Source organism: Rhinopithecus bieti, unplaced genomic scaffold (assembly GCF_001698545.2).
Source record: "Rhinopithecus bieti isolate Rb0 unplaced genomic scaffold, ASM169854v2 scaffold_69980, whole genome shotgun sequence".
NCBI classification, from domain to species: Eukaryota; Metazoa; Chordata; class Mammalia; order Primates; family Cercopithecidae; genus Rhinopithecus; species Rhinopithecus bieti.
Genome location: NW_016826299.1, coordinates 474,252 through 498,090, shown reverse-complemented (window position 1 = coordinate 498,090; position 23,839 = coordinate 474,252). Strand labels below are relative to the sequence as shown.

Genomic DNA, 23,839 nt, shown 5'->3' with positions numbered 1-23,839 from the left:
CATGAACTCTGCAGAGACTAGGGCCCTGTATTAGCAATCTACTTTTCATAAACAGCAGCTTAGTTAATGGACACGTGAAAGTAAAGCTGCCAATGCAATGAAAACAGCCATGCACAATCCCCTATTGACAGCCATAGCTATCCCTGGAATATTCTGTTTGAGGGCATCAAGATCTTGAACCATGACATAAAAAACTACACTCATTTTCAAGGCCACACTGTTCACTAGTCTCCTACAGGAAATTCATAATCTGAAATGACTTGGCACGCCAAAAGTTCACTTACAGGTTGATTATTTGGATTTTATATGGAAAAGCTTTCTGTATAAATGTTTGCCAAGTTGAATTCTATCTAAGAGAGTGAGCTTAGCTCAAGAAATAAGGAAATGAATTCAGATTTATAAGGTAGGAGGATCTCATTAAGGTTGGTAAAGGACAGTCCGCCTTCATTTAAAGCATTGGGAAGAGATCATTAACCGATAACAGTATCTTGAAATAAGTTTCCTGTATCTCAAGGTAATGCTTCTCAAACTTTCTTCCCACAGTCCCCTACAGACTGACACTAATCTTTAACGGCTTGTTCAATTTTGGTGCAAAGAAAGGAAACCATCCACCTCTTTCTTCTGACAATATAAAAAAAGAACAAAACTATTCCCCCATCTTCAGCCCAGAGACGGTAAGAACCAAAACAAACAAAAGGTGTTGGATTAGCTCAAGGTTCTGGGCATAAAAATGGACAAATAAGCAAAATATGTGTGGCTTTTTCTTATCAAAACGTTGATTAAAAAAATTTAAATAGCATGAAAACTCTCTCAGCAAGAAAAGGTAAGTGTAGCCAAGAAATGTTTGAAGCAGATGAATAACAAAGGAGAATTTGTCCACCGGATATTAAAATATTATTCAACCTCCAATAATTTCAATGGGTGGTACTGGCACAAGAACAGACAGAAAGATCAATGGAGCAAAACATGAAGTCCAGAAACATACCCAAGAATTCTGAGTATGATGAAGATGGCATTTCAAATTGGTAGGGAAATGAAAACTTAGTCAACGGTACGTGGTGCTGCGACCACATGCTATTTGGGGAAAAAATAAAGTTGAGATGATTTCTACCCTTTCCAGAATTAGGAAGGAAATGTTACCTTTAAAAATCTCTCCAGGGCAGTAACTGTGAACCTGGGGTAGGAGAAACGAAAATCAAAAAGGCAAAGACATAGACTGAACTACATAAACATTTCCCTTCCATATGTCACAGAACATAACTAAGAAGAAAATTTTAAAATATGGGAAAAATACGAATTGCAGCTAGTAATGCAAGACACAAGAAACCCAGAGGTTCTGACAAGCTGTCCTTAATTCGCATAATAAATGACTTCAGAGAAATTACAGTACCATTTTAAAGCGAAATTACCTAGAATACGAATAATTTGTAGATGAGTCAAAATAAATTATTTGTGTTAATTTACAGAACCCCAGCTACCCACCTCCTCTTCCTGCATAAACCCTCCAGTGGTTTTCTAATTCATTTAGAATGACTGGACACTAGCGAGCTCCTTCCCTTTCTTTTATTGGCCTTCTTGGTGTTCCTTTCCAAGCCGGTCCCTGCCTTGGGACTTCCCAGCGCTTCCTTGGCCTTGATGCTCATCATTGATATTCACACAACTGGCTCTTCATGATCAGATCTCAGCCCACATGCCACTTCCCTGATCACCTAACACAGAGGACACACGTGCCCTGCCCCAACCCTGTTCTGTTTTCTCTACAGCATCCATCACTAGCAGAAACCCTCTTTTTAGTGTTGCCCCTCTGACTAAAGAACACGAAAGCAAGCCATGTATTGTAGTCTCCCCCAGGATTCAGGGTCTGGGCCCAGAGGGGCCATGCATGCATGTGCTTTACAAAGAAATGGATCCTAAGTAATGAATCAGGATCACTCCTATGAACTTAACAGCTAGTGTCACTCAGGGCCTCCAAAGGTCAGTCCTGGCTGGTCTCTCACCTGCTACATTTTGAGTTTTGTCTTGCCTGCTGTGAAAAATCTGTTTCTTGTCTGCTATCAGCTGTCACTGCCCTGCTACATCTTGGTGCCCCCCATCCACCCTCAAGCAGATGGCAGGTCTAGAAAGTAAAAATGTGTAATGATTGAGATGTTCTATCATCAAAGTGCAGTGCCTTCAGTGTGGACAGGCATATCTCCTTGGATTTTCAAAAGCTTTTTTAGCCCCTTTCTGGATCTCAGATAGTTGTTGGAAAGAAGAGGTTGCTAGCTACTAGTCCCTAGACCTAAATTCTGACATTTTCAGTATTCTACACCAAAGTATCATCTTACTGAAACTGCTGGCATCTCCTTCATCCATAAGCCAAACAACAGTTGCTTTTGTTTTTTTTAAAAAACAAAACTAGAGTTTTCTTTAAGATAAAGAATGAATCTACCTTTCAGGAGAAATGTAAAACTCAGCACATCGATTTCCAAACTAGAGTTCTATCTTGTGCTAGAAGAATCAAGCTTACTTTTATACTGAACTGTGCATGCAATTTCCAATTTAAGAGCTCAGTGCAGACTTTTGGCCTGGGCTGCAGAGTACAGTAAAACTGTAATCATATGTTATACCTTATAACCTCCATCCCAATTGAGGCCTTCCCCAAAAGTTCCTTAACTTTTAGCCTTAAGGCTAAAATCGTCTTGTGCCAACTCCTGCAGTCAGTCTAAACACAGTGTTGGCAGGCGAGAGGCAAAGGACCCTAACTGGCAGGGCAGGTCCACCTCCAGGCTCCAGGTACTCTGACTTCTTAAGATCTGAGAGATAAAAGGAAATTTATGTGAGAAAGCTGGAGTGACACTAGCTGGACACTACCTCCTGGTAGGCGTTTTCCTTTCTCAGAAAGGCAGAGGTGTCACAATGAAGGGAGAACCCGGCCTGGGGGCAAACTGTGTTTCTGCTTTCCCCTAACTACCTGGGGAAAAAAAAAAAAAAACCACACAGATTAAATCTTATATCCAGAAAAAGATGAGGGAGGAGATGTGGAAAGGAGGCCAAAAGTAAGAGTGTCTAGCTCGAGTTTGGGAAACCATCTCCAAGTGTGAAACAGTAGTTCTAGCTTGCATTACATTTCTTTTTTTTTTTAGAGATGGAGTCTCGCTCTGTCCTCCAGGCTGTAGGGCAGTGGTGCAATGTCGGCTCACAGCAAGCTCCGCCTCCCGGGTTTACTCTATTCTCCTGCCTCAGTTTCCCCAGTAGCTAGGATTACAGGCGCCTGCCACCAAGCCCGGCTAATTTGTTTTTTTTTGCATTTTTAGTAGACGGGTTTCACCGTGTTAGCCAGGATGGTATCTATCTCCTGACCTCGTGATCCGCCCGCCTCAGCCTCCCAAAGTGCTGGGATTATAGGCGTGAGCCACCTCGCCCAGGTTGCATTACATTTTCTGAGTATTGCTGGTGCATTAGGGCCCCCATTGATTTGAATATATTGATACTGCAACCATGAAAATGTATTTGCTGAGGGGCATGGGGGAGATAAGGCAGTCACCTAATTTACTATTTGTACTAGTTTGGTAACTGTCCCCAAAATTGTTATTTCACATGGTCTATCACTACACTAGAGTCATGCGGATTTACTTTCAAAACCATGCTGTAAATAAATTACTCGGCTCATCCTCGATTTCTGATGCGGCTGTTTCTCTGGTCAAAAAAAATCCCATAAAACCTCAGGTAATGCAAGGTAGATCTAGGAGAGAATCCTGATCGGCTGTTTCCCAAATCGCTGCATTAGCCTATGTATCTCTATCGATCGACAGATAGATAGATACATATATATATATATATTTGAGATGGAGTCTCGCTCTGTAGCCCAGGTTGGAGTGCAGTGGCATGATCTTGGCTCACTGCAACCTCCGCCTCCTGGGTTCAAGCGATTCTCCTGCCTCAGCCTCCAGAGTGGCTGGGACTACAGGCGCACGCCACTACACCTGGCTAATTTTTGTATTTTGAGTAGAGACGGGGTTTCACGATATTGGTCAGGCTGGTGTCGAACTCCTGACCTCGGGTGATCCGCCCGCCTCGGCCTCCCAAAGTGCTAGGATTACAAACGTGAGCCACAGCGCTCGGCCTGCATTAGTTTGTTTTTACACTACCTGCATTCTAAGCTTTTCAGCCACTCAGGACCCTTACTGGCGGAATGTGGGCTCTGGACTTAAGCAGGGCCCTAAAGGAAATGTGCAGGAATGGGGATCAAGCCATTCAAGGGGCAGTCACTGAAGACCGCTTTCATCTTCCTTCTCAGTCCTTTACTTCCTCCCTTAAAGGCAAGGAGGACCATATATGCTTTTCCCCTCACAACATCTAATGCTTGAAAAATCTGACCCAGACTGCATTTAAAAACCGAAGTGTAAAGGTATTGGTTATAAGAACAAACAGCAACCAGCTTAGCCTGGCTCAGCACTGGCTGCTCTGAAATTTCATTCCCAGACCATTCAGGCTCTAAAACCACTCCCCACATTGGTTTATTCTGTGGCTGAATAAGACCCAAACTTTATCCATACGGTGTTTCTATACTTCACACATACAGGGTTTCAATCAAATTCCTTTATTGAGTCTACAACCCTCTCCAAGTTCAAATTCACTCCAATACAAATCTGATTCTAACCATGCCAGCCATTCCAAAATCATCCCCCTTCTAAAGACTACATTGGCTAATCCCTTTGTTAAACCTGAACACGATTCCAGCTGCTTTTATGACTCATTTGGCCAACTAGAGCCCAGTTACTGGATAACATGCATACACCACTAAGCTGAACTAATTAACGCCAGAATGCAGTTTTCCACTGTATCTACCAACGGCCAAGAACTGCTTTTCTCCAAGGTTCTCTCCCTTTACTCAACAGACTGGAGTGGTCCAGGGCGCTGCGGACATTCTCTTTCATTTATAGGAGTGCCTCCAACTGCGAAATGTGAGAGTGTGATATGGAAAGGTTCTAGAACTAGATTAATGTACACGGGCTCTAGTTTTACAAGGACAAAGGTGCACATTTTAGAGAATCCAGTAACAACCCCAATTGCCTCCACTATCAGGTACTGTGCTATGAGTTTTCCAACATTATGAGGGAGACCCGATATGTCGGGCCCTTTTAACGAGAGGCTTTGATTTGTAAAGGCTAAAGTGCCTTAACAAGGTGAGAGGCACACCCAGTGAGGCCACACTAGTCTATTTGACCCCAAAGGCCATGTTCTTGAGCGCCGCGCTCACCATCCCGCCTCTGATCTTTTCTCCCTCGGCCCGGCATCTCCCGAGAGGCAACCCGATCCCACCGGAAGCCCAGGAAGGGCCTAGGAAGCGGGCGGACGCGAGAGCCAGGAGAGGACCCGGGATGCCAGCCGACAGGATGCCGGACGCAGGAGGCGGTGCCCGGGAAGCAGGGGCTCACCTGTAGGCGGCCACGGCGCGGGTCTGCAGGTATTTCTGGGCGGTCATGACTCCCACGAAGAGAAAGTTTCTGTCGCGCGGGCCGCCATCTGGGTCCGAGCCGGGCGACCAGAGCTGCGCCCCGCGCGCATCGCCGCGCGCCGGCCTGGGAAAGAGTCCCGACACAGACATGCCCGAGGACCACAGGCAGCCCTCGGGTTGGCGTCGTGCCGCCGTAGAGGGACCGCTCGCTTCAGCTCGGAAGCACGGGGCGAGACGAGCCGCGAGCCAGCACCGAAGCCCAGAGACGAAGCACCGGAGCCAGCACGCATGACTGGAGCCAAGGTCTGCGGCCGGCCGCGCGCGGCCATGCCCTGCGCCGATCAAGATTCCCGTCCTGTGGTCCCGCGCCAATGACACGCAAGACGCCGCGCTGCCCTCAGGCCCCGCCGCACGCACGCGCCGGTCTGGGAGGCCAGCCCGACCCAATATAGCTGTCTCGTGAGGACCCGGGGCCGGGTCAGCGCCGCGCCGGGCCCGGGCTCTGCCGCGCTCCATCGCGGCCTCCTGAGCCAGCGCGCGCGCCCGGCCGGCGCTTTGTTCCGCACGTGCCTGTCCGGCCCCCGCCTGTGTACCGCATGCCTGCGCCTTTAAGAATGGGAGACCATGCACAGGGCGCCGCGCTGGCGGGCGGCTCGGGCGCGAGCGGCGGCGGCTCCCTCCCGCTCTCGAGCGGGCGAGCGCGGGCCAGAGGCAAGAGACGAGACGACACAGGGAAATTCTAGGGGGCCGCGGGCAGGACACCAGTCCGGGCCGCCCGTGTTCGCCTTGCCCGCGTCCCCCGGCGCTCGGCTCGGTTCGCGTACGCGCCTGCCCCCGTCCTCCTTCGTGCCCCGTGTGCCGCCGCTGCAGGCTGCACATCCTCGCGGGCTTTATATAGCTAGCTCGCCATTGCCACAGGAGCCCCTCACGTCACGCACAGCGCGTTATGAAGTGGCCCCGCCGGCGGCGAGCCGTGGCCCCTCTCGGGATCCGTCCGCGCCGCGCGATTGGCGCAAAAGTGAATGAGGGGCGGTTCACGTGGCCAAAGTTTGACAAAAAAAAAAAAAAAAAAAAGCCCTCTCGGTCGCCCCGCCTGCGCGGTCTGCGACGGGAGCTGGCGGTCGGAGGGGGCGTGGGCTCCGGCCCGGCGCCCGCGGGGCCGGAGCTGCCAGTTAGCCGCGCCCAGAACCCGGCGCAAGGGCGTCCCCGCGGGGCGGCCGGTTCCTGCACCGCGGCGCCGCGGTGCGAATCTCAGAAGCCAGCCTTGCAGCTGGGGCTTCTTGGCCCCCAGACTCCACGCTGCGCACTTTCGTCCCGCACAGACCGTCCTCGCCGCACCCTACGGCCACACCCTTCCTGCCGCCGGGCCGGCCTCCCGCTCCCGGTCCCGCGCTCCGGACCACACTGCAGCTTTGTCCGCAGTCCCGCGGCCGCGGCCGCACGCAGGGAACGGCCGTCCTGGAGCCCTGGGGACGTGTGCGCCTGCGAGTGGACCGTGAATTCAGTTACCTTGTTCCCTGTCGCTAGTTTCTACGCTAAATAAGAAAAAAAAAAAAGCCATCTTTAATATTTAAGGTCCACGCTTCTCATACACTACTAGCATTTAATGGATGTTGAAGGCATGGAAAATGATGTTAATGCCCTGGATGGGAAACCCTGCTTTTATTTATATACTGTGTGGGCAGATAGCCGGCTAGTACCCCCAGCTGGGACTTTGTCAGTATTTTAATATAGTCTGTCTGTAAAAGTGCCGTGGATTTCTAAAGACGGATTTTGAGTCCCAGATCCTCTACCCTGGATTTTAAGTTTTATACATTTCATCTACAATACTTCAGCTAAGGCAACAAAAGCGGAGGTCTCCATACAACAAAAGTTTGTGTAGAGTTTCAGTCTTGTTACTTAGTCACCAGTATATTGGGATTTTCTAATGAAACTTTTGAAGGGCAAAGTGTTTCCCTGGGCCTGAGAAGTTACCTTCATTGAATCAAATAAACACAGGAGTTAGGACCGAAAGTAAGCATGCCTGGGGCAATCCTTGGATCTGTCTTCATTGTTGGCCAAATGGTTGAAATACTATCACATAGTTTAAAATGCCAAGCTTTGGGAGCTTCAGATAACTTTTCGGCACCTGAATGGTGGTCACTCTTGTTTATTCTTTGGATATTACCACTTTCTTTGACACTTGTGATTTATATTAAAAATAGTTCATTACCCACCTTCCCACAGACTCCCTCCCTAAGAGGTGATCCACATCTAAAAATAAAATACTCATTATGCAGTGAATACAGGATTCCAGCAGTGGTCTTGGGAAAAATACAGAACATACAACCATGAATTACAGGCTCGAAAACCATCGAAAGAGGTTTCCAGTAAGACCATAAACCACAAATGCCAAGGAGTCACCAGATCCCCCAAATTCGGCAGTAGCCCCGTCATTCACAGTGATTTACATGAAGCACAAATCTGGCAAGATTCAGATGTTCAATTTTGTGGCATATTCAATGATTTCAATATTTCCTAACCTGCTTTAGACTAACCTAGTTTTCTTCTAAACTAGTGTCCAGTGAAAAGTTGGCCAGGTGCGGTGGCTCACACCTGTAAACCCAGCACTTTGGGAGGCTGAGGCGGGTGGATCACCTGAGGTCAGGAGTTCGAAACCAGCCTGACCAACATGGAGAAACCCTGTCTCTACTAAAAAGACAAAATTAACCGGGCGTGGTGGTGCATGCCTGTAATCCCAGCTACTTGAGAGGTTGAGGCAGAAGAATCGCTTGAACCCAGGAGGCGGAGGTTGCCGTGAGCCGAGATTGTGCCATGGCACTCCAGCCTGGGCAACAAGAGCGAAACTCCATCTCAAAAAAAATAAAATAAAAAATAAAATAAAATATATATATGATGGGAATAATATTTTGAGGATGCCAAATATTTTGTCCTCCTCAATATCCTGGTTCCTAGTTGTCCCTCAGTTCCTAGACAGCCTCACCTGTCTCACCTGCAAGCTCAGTGGGGGTCTTTGGTAATGTGGAAAGGATACCCTTCGTAAAGGCTGAGCAATTCCCTGGAGAAGGAGAGTAAGACATAAGGGAAATCCCTCTGGGAGAAGAGGGATATGCCAGGCCAAGAGAGGGTTGGAAGGAGAAGAGAGAAACTGAGGTCCTATAGAAGTTTGCCAGGGGCAGGGACCAATTCCAGCATGCAGCCTGGGAGCAGGAAGGCAAGCTCTAGCACAGCTGGAAGGGGCAGCTGGATTGTTGAGCTGAGGCAGTTCTCCTGGGGAGGAATCCAAAAGTGTCCCAGCAAGGGGCCTGGCTCAGGAGACTATCCTAAGTGGGGATTTCACAGCCAGTAGCAAATACCTGGAATCAACAACTTCAGTGACAGCCAAAGGCCTAAACACCTGGATAGGACTGGTACCCCCAGTATGAAGGCCTGTCCCAAGCCCTGCCCCACTAGTCAATACCGGCAAGGAGCCAGGGAGGACAACGAGGGTCTGGAATATCTGCCCCCAGTGCACACACATCATCCTTCCCCGAAGCCCCTGGGGCTAAGGCTGCTCCTCATCCTAAAGCCCCTCATCCTAATTTATTTTAAAGGTAAGGAGAAGGCAGGGTGATTCGCATTTATAGGGATTTCACTGCAGTGAACTGAGGAAAGACTTTTCATGATTCCGGGTTTCTTGATTTCACTGTGTTACCGTCCTTCTCTGTTGAGGGAATCATTGACCATTTTTCTCATCATAAAAGAAGGGGAGGTATTAACTGTTACCAGGAACACTTGTAAGAGAAGCCCTTAACTGTAGTTATTCCATGAAACTCCCAATGGCACAGGACTGGCCCAAGAGGTGGGCTGTGATGGATCAGGGATCAGGAGTGTGGGACCGAGTCTGAGCTCTGGGGTGGAGTGAGTTCCACCTGGAGGGGCTCCGGGAGTCCGGCTCTGTCTCCAAATGAGTCTTTCTGCTGGATCACATTAAAGGGTCCTCCATAGTGATTCCAGACCAGTATTCAGAAATTTGTTCAAAAGTCCCAGATCACTTCACTTCCCTTCTGTATTCATGAGTGTGACTCTTCATGACACATCATTAAAATTCATCGCCACCTACCTTACTGAACATTTTCTCACAGATTGCAACTTTGTTCCCACACACTTTACATTTTTTTTCTGTTGCTAATACATTGAACGTCTGTTACCAGTATAACATTTCATATAATTTGCAGCAATTTCTTGGAAACCTTTGGTAAATACCTCAATTGTTTGTTGGCAGCAAGCCTCAAACAACCGACAGAGTTCCCTGTAAGGGCTTCTTTAAAGATGAAGCCTCTCCACTCATGCCTCAAACAGGGGTCCCTGGAAAAAGTGTAATTTATATATATATATATGTGTGTGTGTGTGTGTGTATATATATATGTGTGTGTGTGTGTGTGTATGTATATATATATATATATATAACTTTCAGAAAGGCCTGTTTTAAGAAACAGTGAATGCTGAGGAGTTATAATAATCCATCCTTTCAGAAGGTTCTGTTCACTGCCTGCAAGGAAGAAAACCTATAATGACCACTTTACTAACATTGCCACTTAACTTCTGTTAACCCAATAAAATGCTGCTTCATTACTAATGCTGCTATTAAACTTACAAGCAAGATCCTCATTAGGTTATTAATTTTGCTCAATATTTCCTTCTGTTTGTAGCATTTCCAGTCAGATGCAGGAAAGGACAAGTGAGCAGGGCTTATGTTCTGGCTTCAGACACTGGCCTGTCCAGCCCTTGGGGTTCTGGAATGTCCTTCAGTGCCTTGTGCTGCCGGGATCTGCTTATCGGCTGTGTACACTGTTTCCATCAGACACTGAGTCAGTGTGAGTGCTTCTCACACAAGTATGTGTGTGTGTGTGAGCGTTCATGTGTATGACAGAGACATGGAAGAAATTTAAATTTAGTACAACTCTGTGGACCGGCCAGATGGGATGTGATCTTCCTAACTAAAAAGTGTTGGGTGCCGCCAGCACAGGCACTACTGGGAAACAGCCTGAATGTTCTTTAGGAGATAACCTCACTGCAGAGGCTGAGGACAATTGGCTTCTGGTATAAGACTGAGTCCTTGTGTAGAGGAGTTTGCCTTTCCCATCCCTTGCCAATAAATGCATTGATCTTTAAAGTGGTGCCAGAGTTTCCACAGCTGGGAAGTTTGCTCAAAGACAAAGCTCCCATCTACAGGAGGGAACCCCCTGTTGGAACCCAGGGAGCTGGGCAGCAGCATGGTCACCTGAGGGCTCAGCACAGCTGGGGCCAGATGTGCAGCTCAGACTCTATTCCCACTGGAGGCCTAATGAAGCGTAAAACTGGGAAAAACATTCACACTGCAGAAGAAGGTTTAAGCTACAAATTGAGGCAGCAGAAATAGGGATCTACAAACACCTGAAAGTACAATGCAAGAGAAAACACTGTCACCATAATACCCATGGCTAAATGGCCCCAGGTCATTGATCCTTCACACACCCTGTTATTATGCTATCAAGCCCATGCTAGGGTCATAAATACTCTTTTTTTTTTTTTTTTTGAGACAGAGTTTTTCTCTGTCGCCCAGGCTGGAGTGCAGTGGCCAGATCTCAGCTCACTGCAAGCTCCGCCTCCCGGTTTTACACCATTCTCCTGCCTCAGCCTCCTGAGTAGCTGGGACTACAGGCGCCCGCCACCTCGCCTGGCTAGTTTTTTGTGTTTTTTAGTAGAGACGGGGTTTCACCATGTTAGCCAGGATGGTCTTGATCTCCTGACCTCGTGATCCACCTGTCTCGGCCTCCCAAAGTGCTGGGATTACAGGCTTGAGCCACCGCGCCTGGCCATAAATACTCTTAATGCACACCTCATGGATGATAAATGTTGTTTCCAAACTTGGCAATTAAGGCCTCTCTAATAATTCAAAATAATCACTGTATGTATATTCCCTTGGAGGAGTCTGTGGAAATAGAGGCTTTCCCAACATGCTGGCGGGAGAGCAAAGTCATACAAACCCATTGGGAGGGCAGTTTTGTCTGAATATAAGTGTGAATTTTTATTTTCATTTTTTTAAAGACAGGGTCTCACTCTGCCACCCAGGCTGGAGTGCAGTGGAGTGATCGTGGCTCACTGTCAACATTATAAATTACAAGTGCATTTACTTTTGACCCCACAGTCCTTCTTCTGAGAATTTGTCCTCCAACCATACCAGTACAAAATGACACTCGAACGAGGTTATTCTCTGCGACATTGTTTGTGATAGTAAAACATTAGACCCCAGTGTTCATGTATAGGGAAATGGATAAATACACAAAGGCACACCCGTCAGAGAATGAACTGTTGTACAGCTGTAAACCACAGCAAGGAGGCGCTTTCTCTACTGAAATGGAAACAGTTCCACATGGCACAAAACAGAAAGCAGAAAGAAGTTTGCTAGTGTTTTTATAACAAAACCCTAGAGGGATGCACAAGAAATAAAAGTGATGGCCTAATGGGGAGTGGGGAAAATGAGGGCAGTTGAAGTGTGTGCATTTTTTTGTTTCTTTGAGACAGAGTCTCGCTCTGTCGGCAGACTGGAGTACAGTGGCGCGATCTCAACTCACTGCAACCTCCGCCTCCCAGTTCAAGCGATTCTCCTGCCTCAGCCTCCCCAGTAGCTGTGCACCACCACGCCCAGCTAATTTTTGTATTTTTACTAGAGACGGGGTTTCACCATGTTAGCTAGAATGGTCTCGATCTCTTGACCTCATGATCTGCCCACAATGGCCTCCCAAAGTGCTGGGATTATAGGCGTGAGCCACCATGTCCGGCCCTTTTTATTTTTTTAGACGAAGTTTTGTTCTTGTTGCCCAGGCTGGAGTGCAAGGGCGTGATCTTGGTTCACTGCAACCTCCGCCTCCTGGGTTCAAGCGATTCTCCTGCTTCAGCCTCCCAAGTAGCTGAGATTATAGGTGCCTGCCACCACGCCTGCCTAATTTTGTATTTTTGGTAGAGACAGGTTTTCACCATGTCGGCCAGGCTGGTCTCAAACTCCTGACCTTAGGTGATCCACCTGCCTTGGCCTCCCAAAGTGCTGGGATTACAGGCGTGAGACCCATGCCCAGGGTCTCACTCTGTCACCCAGTCTGGAGTGCAATGGAGTAATCCTGGCTCACTGCAACCTTGACCTCCCAGGCCCAAGCCATCCTCTCACCTCAGCCTCCCAAGTAGCTACGACTACAGGCCTTTTTTTTTTTTTTTTTTGAGATGGGGTCTCACTATGTTGCCCAGGCTGATCAAGTGATCTTCCTGCTTTGGCCTCCCAGAGTGTTGGGATTACAGGTTCGCGAGCCACAGCACACAGCCTTATTTCCCTTGTTTTATATGCGTTCCTCCTTGTACTTTATTCTCTGACCTTCCATAATATTAGAGCATTGTGTCATGTCTTTTCTTAACCTTTTAACATAGAAAAATAATTTTTCAAAATTTCCTTGGATATCATATTGAATATAACAAAGGGCTGGAAGGGCAGTGCTACAACTTTGCGACAATGGCACCCTCTTGTGGTATACAGCTAATTCCTGCGAAGTGAGGATTTCTTTAATCTTGGACTTAAAGAACAATGGTCATTTTACTTTATGGTTAATAATAACCTACTTCTAATTGTCACCTATTCCAGCATTTTCCAAGGTGATACCCTGGTTCTGGATTTGTGGTTCTCCAGCTGGTGACATTGTAACATGAGAGAAATTGAATTAAAAGCTGCCAGCTGGAAACTCCCCTTAAACTCTGAGGGAAGTAGGTAGGTTTCGCAAGCACCCATGATGATTCTTATACCCAGAGTGGTTTGAGAGCCACAGGTCTCTGCTTTCATGTGAGAAATGGGTCAGTTATCTCCCAACGGATGCAGACTATCAGCCAGTGTAAGTTATTGCTGAGAAGCTTTTGTCTTCCTGCATCTGCCTGGGTATCTCAAGCTGCAGAGGAGGTCACCCGAGACAGCTTTTCTGCAGGCCCTTGCTGCTAAAGTCTGAGCAAATAAGCACTATGTGGCTGTACAAAATCCGGAGTTTTCCGGGATACTCTTGGGCATACTGCCTCCAACAGCATCAAACATGCTCACAATGCAAAAGGTTATCAGAGTGCCTTCCCTAAGCCTGGCAAATCTTGATGTACCATGGGGGCTGGTGGGCATAGAATCTGGGGCAGTGGGAGGAGGGGCCAGGGTTAAAGGTCAGAGAGGTTGCTTACATCATCGGGCTTTCATTAGCCCCCCCAACACCAATGTAAAGGGAGTGAGCTCCTCTTCCTCCCCACGAGGGGCTGCTGACCTCTTTGAGACTTCTGTTTTCTTTGCAATTCTCCTAAAACTGCCACCTTTTCTGTATTTTGAAAATTTTTGTGGATAGGGACTAGTCATATATATTTATGGGTACATGTGATAATTTGATACAAACCTACAATGTGTAATGATCAAATCAGGGTAACTGGTCACCTCAAACATATATCATTTCTTTGTGTTAGGGACATTCCAATTCTACTCTTCTAGTTACTTTGAAATACACAACAAATTATTAACTAAAGTCACCCTATTTTGCTACTGAACACTAGATCATATTCCTCTAATCTAGCTCTACTTTTGTACCCATTAATCATTCCCTCTTTATACTCCCTGGTAATCACCATTCCATTCTCTATCTCCATGAGAAAAAAGGTCTCACATATGAGTGCAATATTTGATATATGATAAACTGCACGTTTAAAATGTACAATTTAAGTGTTGGTATATACACCTGTGACACCATGTGTGAAAAAACCAACTCATCTGTGTTTTTCCGCTGCTTTCATACCACAATCAACACAGAAGCTTTCTCTGATCAAACGTGTTGGGGGTTGTGTTTTCCCCGCCAAGAAGCAACCAATCAATTCTTTAGCCAACATCAGCTAGGTGTCCTCCAATTCAATTTTGACACCATCTACCTGGAGATCGCGTCAGATACAGGTTGAGGGCTCAGTGCCCAAGGTGGCTCCTGTCCACACTCAGGCACGTATAAATCTGGGCCTTTGGACCTTGTGACTATGAACTGGGGTTCCCACAACCCCTCTTTGGTTCAGTGAATTTGCTAGAGTGGCTCACAGTACTCAGGGAAACTTGTTTACCAGTTCATTACAAAGGATATTTTGAAGGACACGGATAAACAGCCAGATAAAGAGATACATAGGGAGAGGTCTGGAAGGGTCCTGAGGACAGGAGCCTCTGTCCTGGTGGAGTTGGGATGCACCACCCTCCTGGCACATGGATGAGGTGTTGTTCAGTTCCCTGTAAGCTTCCAAATGTTCAGCTGTCTGAAATCTCCCCAAATCAGTCCTCTTGGGTTTTTATGGGGGCTTCATTACATAGGCATGATTGACTACATCATTGGCCATTGGTGATCAACTAAACCTTCAGCCCCTCTCCCCTCCCTGAGGTTGGGGGATAGGGCTGAAAGTCCCAGCCCTCTAATCCTGCCTTGGTCTTTCTGGTACCAGGCCCATTCTGAAGCTACCTAGAGGGCTAACAGCCACCAGTCAACTCATTAGCATAGGAGAGGACATCACTTGAAGATTCTGAGGATTTTAGGAGTTGTATCCCAGCAAACAGAGCTGAAAACCAAATATATGTTTCACAGTATCACAGACACCATCACCACCAAGACAGCAGATTTGTCTATTACCCTGAAAAGTTTTCTTGAACCACCTTTTCCTCCTTCTCTCCCTGTTCCCCACCTCCACCTCAGGCAACCACTGATCTGCACTCCGTCACTATAGATTAATGTGCGTTTTCTAGATTTTTGTAGAAATGGAATCATATAGTATGTAGTGTTTTTTGTTTGTTTGTTGTTGTTGTTCTTCTGGCCTGGCTTCTTTCACATGGTGTAACTATTTTGAAATCCATCCACGTGGCATGCATCAGTAGTTCATTCCATTTTGTTGCTGAATAGCGTTCCATTCTTTGAACATACCATGATTTATCCATCCATTCACCTGTTGATGAGCATTTGCATTGATTTCAATTTGGGCTACTACATATAAAGTAGCTGGGAACATTCATGTGCCAATCTTGGTATGGACAAATGCTTTTATTTCCCTGAGGTATTTATGGGTGGAATGGCTGTCACTTTTTATGGTACTGCCAAACTGTTTTCCATTTTCTGTTGCTACCAGGAGCGTGTGAGTTCCAGTTCATCCACATCCTCATTAACACTTGGAACAGTCTTTCTAATTTTAGCTTTTTTTTTTTTTTTTTGGCAGAGTGTCACTCTGTCATTCAGGCTGGAGTCAGTGGCATGATCTCAGCTCACTGCAACCTCCACCTCTCTGGTTCAAGCGATTCTCATGCCTCAGCCTCCCAAGTGGGTTACATGTGGGCACCACCACGCCCAGCTAATTTTTTTTTTCTCTTCTTAGTAGAGATGGGTTTTGCCATGTTGGCCAAGCTGGTCTCAAACTCCTGACCTCAAGTGATCCACCATCCTCAACCTCCCAAAGTGCTGGGATTACAGGCATGAACCACCACTGCACCCAGCCTAGCTTTTCCAATAAGTTTGTAGTGGTATCTCATTGTGGTTTTTAATTTGCATTTTCCCAGTGACTAACAATGTGTCTTGGGAGACATACTCTTAAAATGGGACTGGGGACAGGATCGCTCAGCTATTTAAGGAATGAGCAACAGGACTCTGGTACTTACTCCATGGCAGGCAGGGACATCATGGGCATTCAAAGTACCCATGGCCTAGGAAAGTGGATGAGAGCAGAGCAAGGCAGTGGAGGCCAAATGGCTGTGTAGCAGGCACAATGCCAACGAGGATGACTATGAAGAAGGTGGGGTCACCTGGCTGCTTCTGATGGGCCTTGAGTGTGTACAGGGAAATGGACACATTCAAGTTACCTAGGATCTGAAGCGGAACACAGAAGAAAATTGAGGTCAGGAGTTCAAGACCAGCCTGGCCAACATGGCGAGACCCTGTCTCTACTAAAAATACAAAAATTAGCTGGACGTGGTGGCATGTGCCTATAGTACCAGCCTCCTAACTGGGAGGCTGAGGAGGGAGAATCGCTTGTACCCAGGAGGCAGAGGTTGCAGTAAGCTGAGATCCCACCACTGCACTCCAGCCTGGGTGACAGAGCAAGACTCTGTCTCAAATAAATAAGTAAATAAATAAATAATAATAAGAGAAGAGACACAGACACTGAAAAGTGATCACGTGAAGCCCATGGCAGAGATGAGTGACGCAGCCACAAGCCAAGGAAAGCCTCGGGCCACCAGAAACTGAAAGAGGCAAGGAAGGATCCTCCTGTCAAGGCCAGGAAGGAGCATGGCCCTGCTGACACCTTAAGTTTGGCCTCAGAAACTGTGGGAGAAGCAATGTCTGTAGTTATAAGCCACCCAGTTTGTGGTCATTTGTTCTAGCAGCCACAGGAAGTGAATACAGTGAATTTCAGCCCTGCTGGAATTCCCCCATCCCCTGTAGTTGCAGGAAATGGCTGAAGCCCAGGCCAGGCCTGGCTTTAAGGGCTGCAGAGCAGCATTGCCAATGAAATGCTGACCCCTGTCAGGTCTCTAATGCTAAGGGCACTGATGGGAAAGGAGTGGGACCCTGAAATATGATGGTTCGACACAGAGGAGACTGAGAACTGAAAATGCTGAGCCTCCAAATCCCTTCATCTCAGCCCCCTGCCTGCTTCCTCCTGCAGAAACAGCTTTCACTTAAGGCCCTGGACAGTTGTCTCTCCAGCTGCTGATGATCCGGCAGGCATCACTCTCATCGCCCCTCACAACCTCCAGGCAATGGAAAGAGTGTGATTCTAGAAAATCCCAGATCGAAAAGTACAAGGCTCAATGTACCCAGCCATCACTGAAAATGTGGTATATGACTTCATCCATCCCTGTGGCAGGAGTCTGGGAAGAATCGCGGCCACAGACTCCAAGGGTGTCAGGAGGAGGAGAATGGATCCTAAGGCTTGCTAGAGCCCAACTTCAGGAAAAGGAATTCAGGGTTTACTGTGCTGGCTGGAACACCTGGGGTGGTCATATCCATTTAGAAAGTTACCTATGCCTGCAGTCAAGGTGGCCTAGGGAGAGCACTCCAGGGGAAGGCCTGAATGGACTGCATAGAAGGGCTCCCTGCAGCTTATACAGGTAGGAACTGGGTGGAGAGTAGATGTGGAGGGGCAAACAGAACTCATCCAGCACGGTACATCCCCACTGCCCTCGAGCCGGCCTTCCTCCCGTGCTGCTGAAGAGTCCTGGTTCCCCCACCAGCACTTGCTTTATGCTGTGATGAAGGAATGCTCTCTGGGCCATCTCTGGGGAGCATTGTTGGGGAGGGGTGCTAAGCAAGCTACATGTGGTACATCCATGCAACTTGCGGGTGCCCTGAGCCTTGGGACCACATCTCGTCACATGTGAGGGAAATTCCGACAGTTGAACTGTGCTTGCCAAAGGCCACTGTTTTCACTTCCTGTGGCTGCTAGAACAAATGACCACAAAACGGGTGGCTTATAACTACAGACATTGCTTCTCTCACAGTTTCTGAGGCCAAACTTAAGGTGTCAGCAGGGCCATGCTCCCTCCTGGCCTCGAGGGGAGAATCCTTCCTTGCCTCTTTCAGCTTCTGGTGGCCCCAGGCTTTCCTTGGCTTGTGGCTGTGTCACTCCAGTCTCTGCCGTGGGCTTCATTTCACGTGGTCACTTTCTTTCAGTGTCTGTGTCTTATTTATTTATTGAGACAGAGTCTCGCTGTGTCACCTAGGCCTTCATGTGGTCACCTTCAGTGTCTGTCTCTTTTATCTATTTAGACAGTCTCGCTCTGTCACCCAGGCTGAACAGAGTGCAGTGGCGGGATCTCGGCTCATTGCAACCTCTGCCTCCTGGGTTCAAGTGATTCTTCTCTCAGCTTCCCAGTTGGGACGCTGGGACTACAGGTGCATGCCACCATGTCCGACTAATTTTTGTATTTTTAGTAGAGACAGGGTCTCGCCATTTTGGCCAGGCTAGTCTTGAACTCCTGACTTCAAGTGATCTGCCCACATCAGCCTCCCAAAGTGCTGAGATTACAGGCTTGAGCCACCAAACCTGGCCTCTTCTCTTCTTTTATAAGGACACCAATTGTTATGAGCTGAACTGTCCCCTCTAAAATTCATATGTTGGACCCTAAACACTCAGTACTCCAGAATGTGACTATATTTGGTGACAGTCTTTAAAGAAGTAATTAAGAAGGCCCATTAGAGTGGGCCCTAATCTGATATGACTGATGTACTTGTAAGAAGAGATTAGGACACAGAGAGGAAGGAGGGGTAACTGTGACAAAGAAAAGACCCTGTGACTAGGCAGCAGGAGGGTGGCCATTTGCAAGTCAAGAATTGAGGCCTTGGAGGAAACCCCTGCAGCACCTCCTCCAACTTCCAGCCTCCAGAACTGTGAGAGAGTAAATGTCTGTGGTTGAAGCCACCCAGTCTGTGACATTTTGTTATGGCAGCCCTAGTGAACTCATACACTAATCACATTGGCTTAGGGCCCACCCTAACTCAGCAGACCTCATCTTAACTGGATTATATCTGCTGAGATTCTATTTCCAAATAAGGGCATATTCACAGGTACTGGGGGCACATTTTGAGGGACACAACTCAACCCCTAACAGTCACCTTGAGTGCAGGCATTGGTTAATGAGCTTAGCAGATATTAAAGCCAGGCACAGTGGCTCATTCCTGTAATCTCAGCATTTTGGGAGGCCGAGGCGGGAGGATCACCTGAGGTCAGGAGTGCGACCACCCTGGCCAACAAGACGAAACCCTGTCTCTACTAAAAATACAAAAATTAGCTGGGCGTGGTGGTGCATGCCTGTAATCCCAGGTACTCAAGAGGCTGAAGCAGGAGAGTGGCTTGAACCCGGGAGGCGGAGGTTGCAGTGAGCCGACACCGTGCCACTGCACTCAGCCTGGGTCACAGAGTGAGACTCCATCTAAAAAAAAAAAAAAAAAAAGAGATATTAAGCCATCCCCAGAGGCTCACTCACGCCTTCAGCTGGGCTCAGTCAATGGCAGGCACAAGCAGAAGGCTGGTGGGTGGGAGGAGACTAAGGTCATTTATTGTAGTCCTCGCTGGGTCACTGAGAGCTGGCTGTTTCTATTGAAGGCTGGTCTCTGTCAGGCAGCCCTCTCCCCAAGTCCTGGTAACTGCTCGCAGGTTTGGGGACATTAAAGACTCCCTGATGTTGCTAGCCACCCGGATTGTATCATGCCTAACCCTGTCTGCACCCTGGCAAACAGCTCCTTTACTAAACGCTCCTCAGCTACCCAATTTGAGCATGCCATTTCCAGCTGACTCCTGACTGCTACAGGCCATTTTCTAGGCTCTTTTGGGATTCAGGTGGAGTGTACTGGTCAGAGCAGGAGTCTTCACATTTGCTGGGTAATTCTCTTGCTTATAAATTTTGGGGATGGTCCTCAAAGATCAAGTTGGGGCAGTCTTGATCCAGATGGGGAGAAGTTTCACAGACACAAAGATGTATACTAAGGCTGTATGACCCGGAAGACTCACTTCTACTGCAAATGGCCAGTTTCTTCCCCTCCCTGCATCTACGCCTTTGCAATGTGACTCGACAGCTCCTCCAACCGAGAGGCAGTGCCTTCCTCCAGCCTTTGCATTGGGACTGGCCTTATGAATTGCTTTGACCCATGGGATGGTAGCAAAATGTGGAGCAAGCAGCAACTTGAAACACTTGGGCACACTGTTCTTGGAAATGAACCGCCATGTGAACAAATCCGGGTTAGCCTGCTGCAGATGGAGAAATACATGGGCCAGTCACCTGTCGCCCAGCTTACCACCAGCCAGCTGACAGATGTGAGGGAGGCCACTGGGCCCTGCCAGCCGCCAGCTGACCACAAGCATGAGTGCGGCCAAGACCAACTGAGCCAGCCCAACAGAATCTTAGCGATAAATGGTTGTTTGAAGTCATGTTCAGAGCAGTCCAGATGCTGGAAACACTGAGCTGACCATCTTCCAAATCAGAGGTCACCCTGGCAAGCTCACATCTCTTGCATTTTTTGATGACAAGCACTTCTTATTACAGGGTTTGTCATTGTTTGGAATGATGACAAAGAGAAGCCTGAAGTGCTCCAAGTGGAGGCTTGGAATAGCTACTTCAAAGAGAAGGGGGCTTACCCTGCATCAACATCTGCAGACATGCACTCCTAAAGCTGGTCTGGTGGCATTGGATGACCCCCTCTCAGGATGCTGAAGGCAGCAAGGGGCCAGTGAAGTTTCCTCAGAACCTGCAAAGGACCACGTAGACCCCAAGACAGACATAGCTACTCAGGAGTGTTAGGAGCTGGTACTAATACTGAACACTAGACTCCTGGTTTGTGGTTGTTAACAGATTGAATGTATGTGTCCCCCCACAAATTAGCATGTGGAAATCCTCACCCCCAAGGTGATGGTATTTTGGGGGGGTACCTTTGGAGGTTAACTAGGTCATGATAATTAGTGCTCCTACAGTGGAGGCCCCAGAGCTCTGTCCACCACGTGAAGACACAACGAAAAGTTGGCTGTCTGCAGCCTGGAGGAAGACCTCACCAGAACCCAGCCATGCCTGCACCCTGATCCTAGACTTCCAGCCTCCAAAAACAAATGCCTGTTGTTTATAAACCACTCAATCTGTGGTACTGTTACAGCAGCTAAGACAGAGGAAAAGGTTGTTTCATCTTTAAATTATTTCCTACAATTTCCAACCCCTACTTCCATAGAAGTGGAATCTAGCTACAGAATAAACCTAAGTTAGGTCTCCATAAGTCAGATCATTTCTTACTGGAATGTGTACTTCCCATCTGTGGGCCTTCATCAGCTCTCATCATCTACTTCTGTGACCATGCAATGCTCGTCTTCCCCCACAGACCTCAAGGACCTTAGGGCGGGGCCTGTGTTTACACTGTCCACAGCATCCTCGGCACGCCCAGGCCCATTCTGAGCCTTTAGTTTCCCAGAGCCCATAGTTTTCTGTGAGTTCTTCGAAACAGAGCATTTGAATTGGGGTATGAGACACTGATATTTTATCATAAGTCACAACTACCTGTCTACAGAATCACTAGAAGATGCGTTTGTACATGTGTGGTATCCACAATGCCACTTTCACCACGTGGCATTAGTGATGGTTTCCTTCTTGCCTTTTCTAACTCCATGAGGTAGGAGCTTATGTCAGGCCTTGTTCTAGTTGCCAGGGATGCATCCACACACCAAAGAGACAACTCCTTTTGTCTTGGAGGAAAAGACACAATTACAGCAAAATGTGACAGTTGTGCCAGAGGAAGACTGGATGCTCTGAGCACAGCAGTCACCCCAAACTGACTTCTTCCCCTTAGAGTCAGGGGAGAAAGGGGGAGGGAAGGAGATCCCCTCAGCCACTGTATGAGACAGAGGACAAATATGGCCAAGAGAACAGGTCTAAAGACAGCTCTGGGCACCCCAGGGGTTTCAGGAAGGTGAGAAAAAGCAGCAAAAGAGAATGAGGAGTGGCCAGAAACAGGAGAAAACCAGGCCAACTCGGCGTTTCGGAAGCCGAGGGAAGTGTTTCTTGAGAAGTGCTCAAGGACCACAAAGGATGCTAACTTCAGGTGAGGACCAAGGCAACCCGTCACTCCCTGCCACAGGTGACCTGAAGAGCAGCTTCAGCAGAATGCATTTAACAGCAAATGCAGGAAGAGAAATTAGGGAACACAGAACACTTTTTCAAGACTAGAGACCATGGCACAATTGGCAAAGGAGAGAGGTGCAAGCTGTCATGGGGGCTAAAACCCAGTGTGTAGTGTTCTAGAAGGAAGAAGGGAGGGCTGCAGAGGGGCATGTAGGAAATGTGTTGTCAAGTCATGTCAAGTCAAATATAGTGAGATCAAAATTCCACTGGTGTTTGTAATGGGATGAACCCAGTAGGAGCACCTTCCACATCCCTAAGGGGTAGGGTGAGGAACGCCTACTCAGAGGCACCCAGGGCTGCGCATTTGACAGACACAACGAAAGTTGGCCCTCTGCAGCCTGGAAGAAGGTCACACCAGAACCCAGCCATGCCTGCACCCTGATCCTGGACTTCTAGCCTCCAAAAACAAATGCCCGTTGTTTATAAACCACCTTTTAAGTGCTCTTTCCAAGAAGAGACAGACTTGACATGTTACCTATCTGATGAGGAGCAGCCAGTGGAGATGGCATGAAGGAGAGGAGAGGAAGGGGGCGCAGAGTGGAGTCCCTGAGGAGGATGGGATCCAGGCGGGGATGGGATCCAAATGTGGCCATTGAAGTCTTTTCTCCTCAAACATTTGGCCAAGGCACAACTCCATCTCCTAGGCATTCCAATTGAAGACTCGTGTGTGTTCTGCCCCAGGATTTACTCATGTTGCTCCATAATTAGGATGGGGTGCTTTACACATTATCTAACACTTGACAGCTCCCAGTGTCCGTCCCAAACTCCTGCAAACTGCCAGGACACACCGTGAGCTCCACAGCAGCCTCTGCTGGTGGACAAGGTGAGCGTACGGCCTAGGTTTGAAGCATGGTTTTTATGGCTCTGGCCCAGTCCCTTCTCCAGGGCCCTCAGCTTTTGACATTTGCACCGCTGCCCCCAATTTCTCATTTTTTCAGAAAGGGCCAAGACCCGCTTTCCCCAGCAAGCTCAGTCCACCTTTCTGAAATGCTTAATGCCCTAGATCTGTAACGTGATTTTCACTGTATTATTACTCCACGTAACTTTTTTTTTTGAGATGTAGTTTTGTTCTTTGTTGCCCAGGCTGGAGTGCAATGGCATGATCTTGGCTCACTGCAACCTCCACCTCCCACATTCAAACAATTCTCTTGCCTCAGCCTCCCATGGAGCTGGGATTACAGGCATATGCCACCACGCCCAGCTAATTTTTTATATTTTTAGTAGAGACAGGGTTTCACCACATTGGTCAGGCTGGTCTCGAACTCCTAACCTCAGGTGATCCATCCATCTCGGCTGGTGGGATTACAGGCGTGAGCCACCAGGCCCAGTCACATAACTGTTTAATTAGCTACAAGAAGCTCCCCGCACCTTGATGCCCTAAGGCCTTTGGCTAATATGAACACAAGGATGAAGTAGACAACAGTGAGTAGGGTTGTGGACCAGTGACTAAACCCATCTAAGCTCCATCTAAGCTTCAGTTTCTGAAAACCAAGGTTAGTAACATACCCATTTCATAGGATTCTAGGGGTATCAAATAGAAATCGACACTCCTGCCAAGTGGTAAGTGCTCTTCAAATGCTATTACACAATGCAAGTTTCCCTCTCCCCTCCATTATCTCCTCATCGTTCTCCATGACACCCTCCCTCCACTCCCACCAAAAGGTGCTAGATGCAAGGGGGGCATGCAGAATTCAAGCACT

General features: G+C 47.9%; 1 protein-coding gene across 1 annotated transcript in view; it reads right to left on the bottom strand.

Moving 5' to 3' along the window:
* The window catches only part of CHSY1 (chondroitin sulfate synthase 1), a 75,371-nt gene extending 69,594 nt beyond the window's left edge, over window positions 1-5,777 (bottom strand). The window contains exon 1 of the mRNA XM_017863398.1: window positions 5,421-5,777. Coding sequence (XP_017718887.1) covers window positions 5,421-5,590 — 170 coding nt within the window. The 5' untranslated portion in view covers window positions 5,591-5,777. The remainder of the gene's footprint in view (window positions 1-5,420) is intronic.
* Window positions 5,778-23,839: the final 18,062 nt, after the last annotated feature.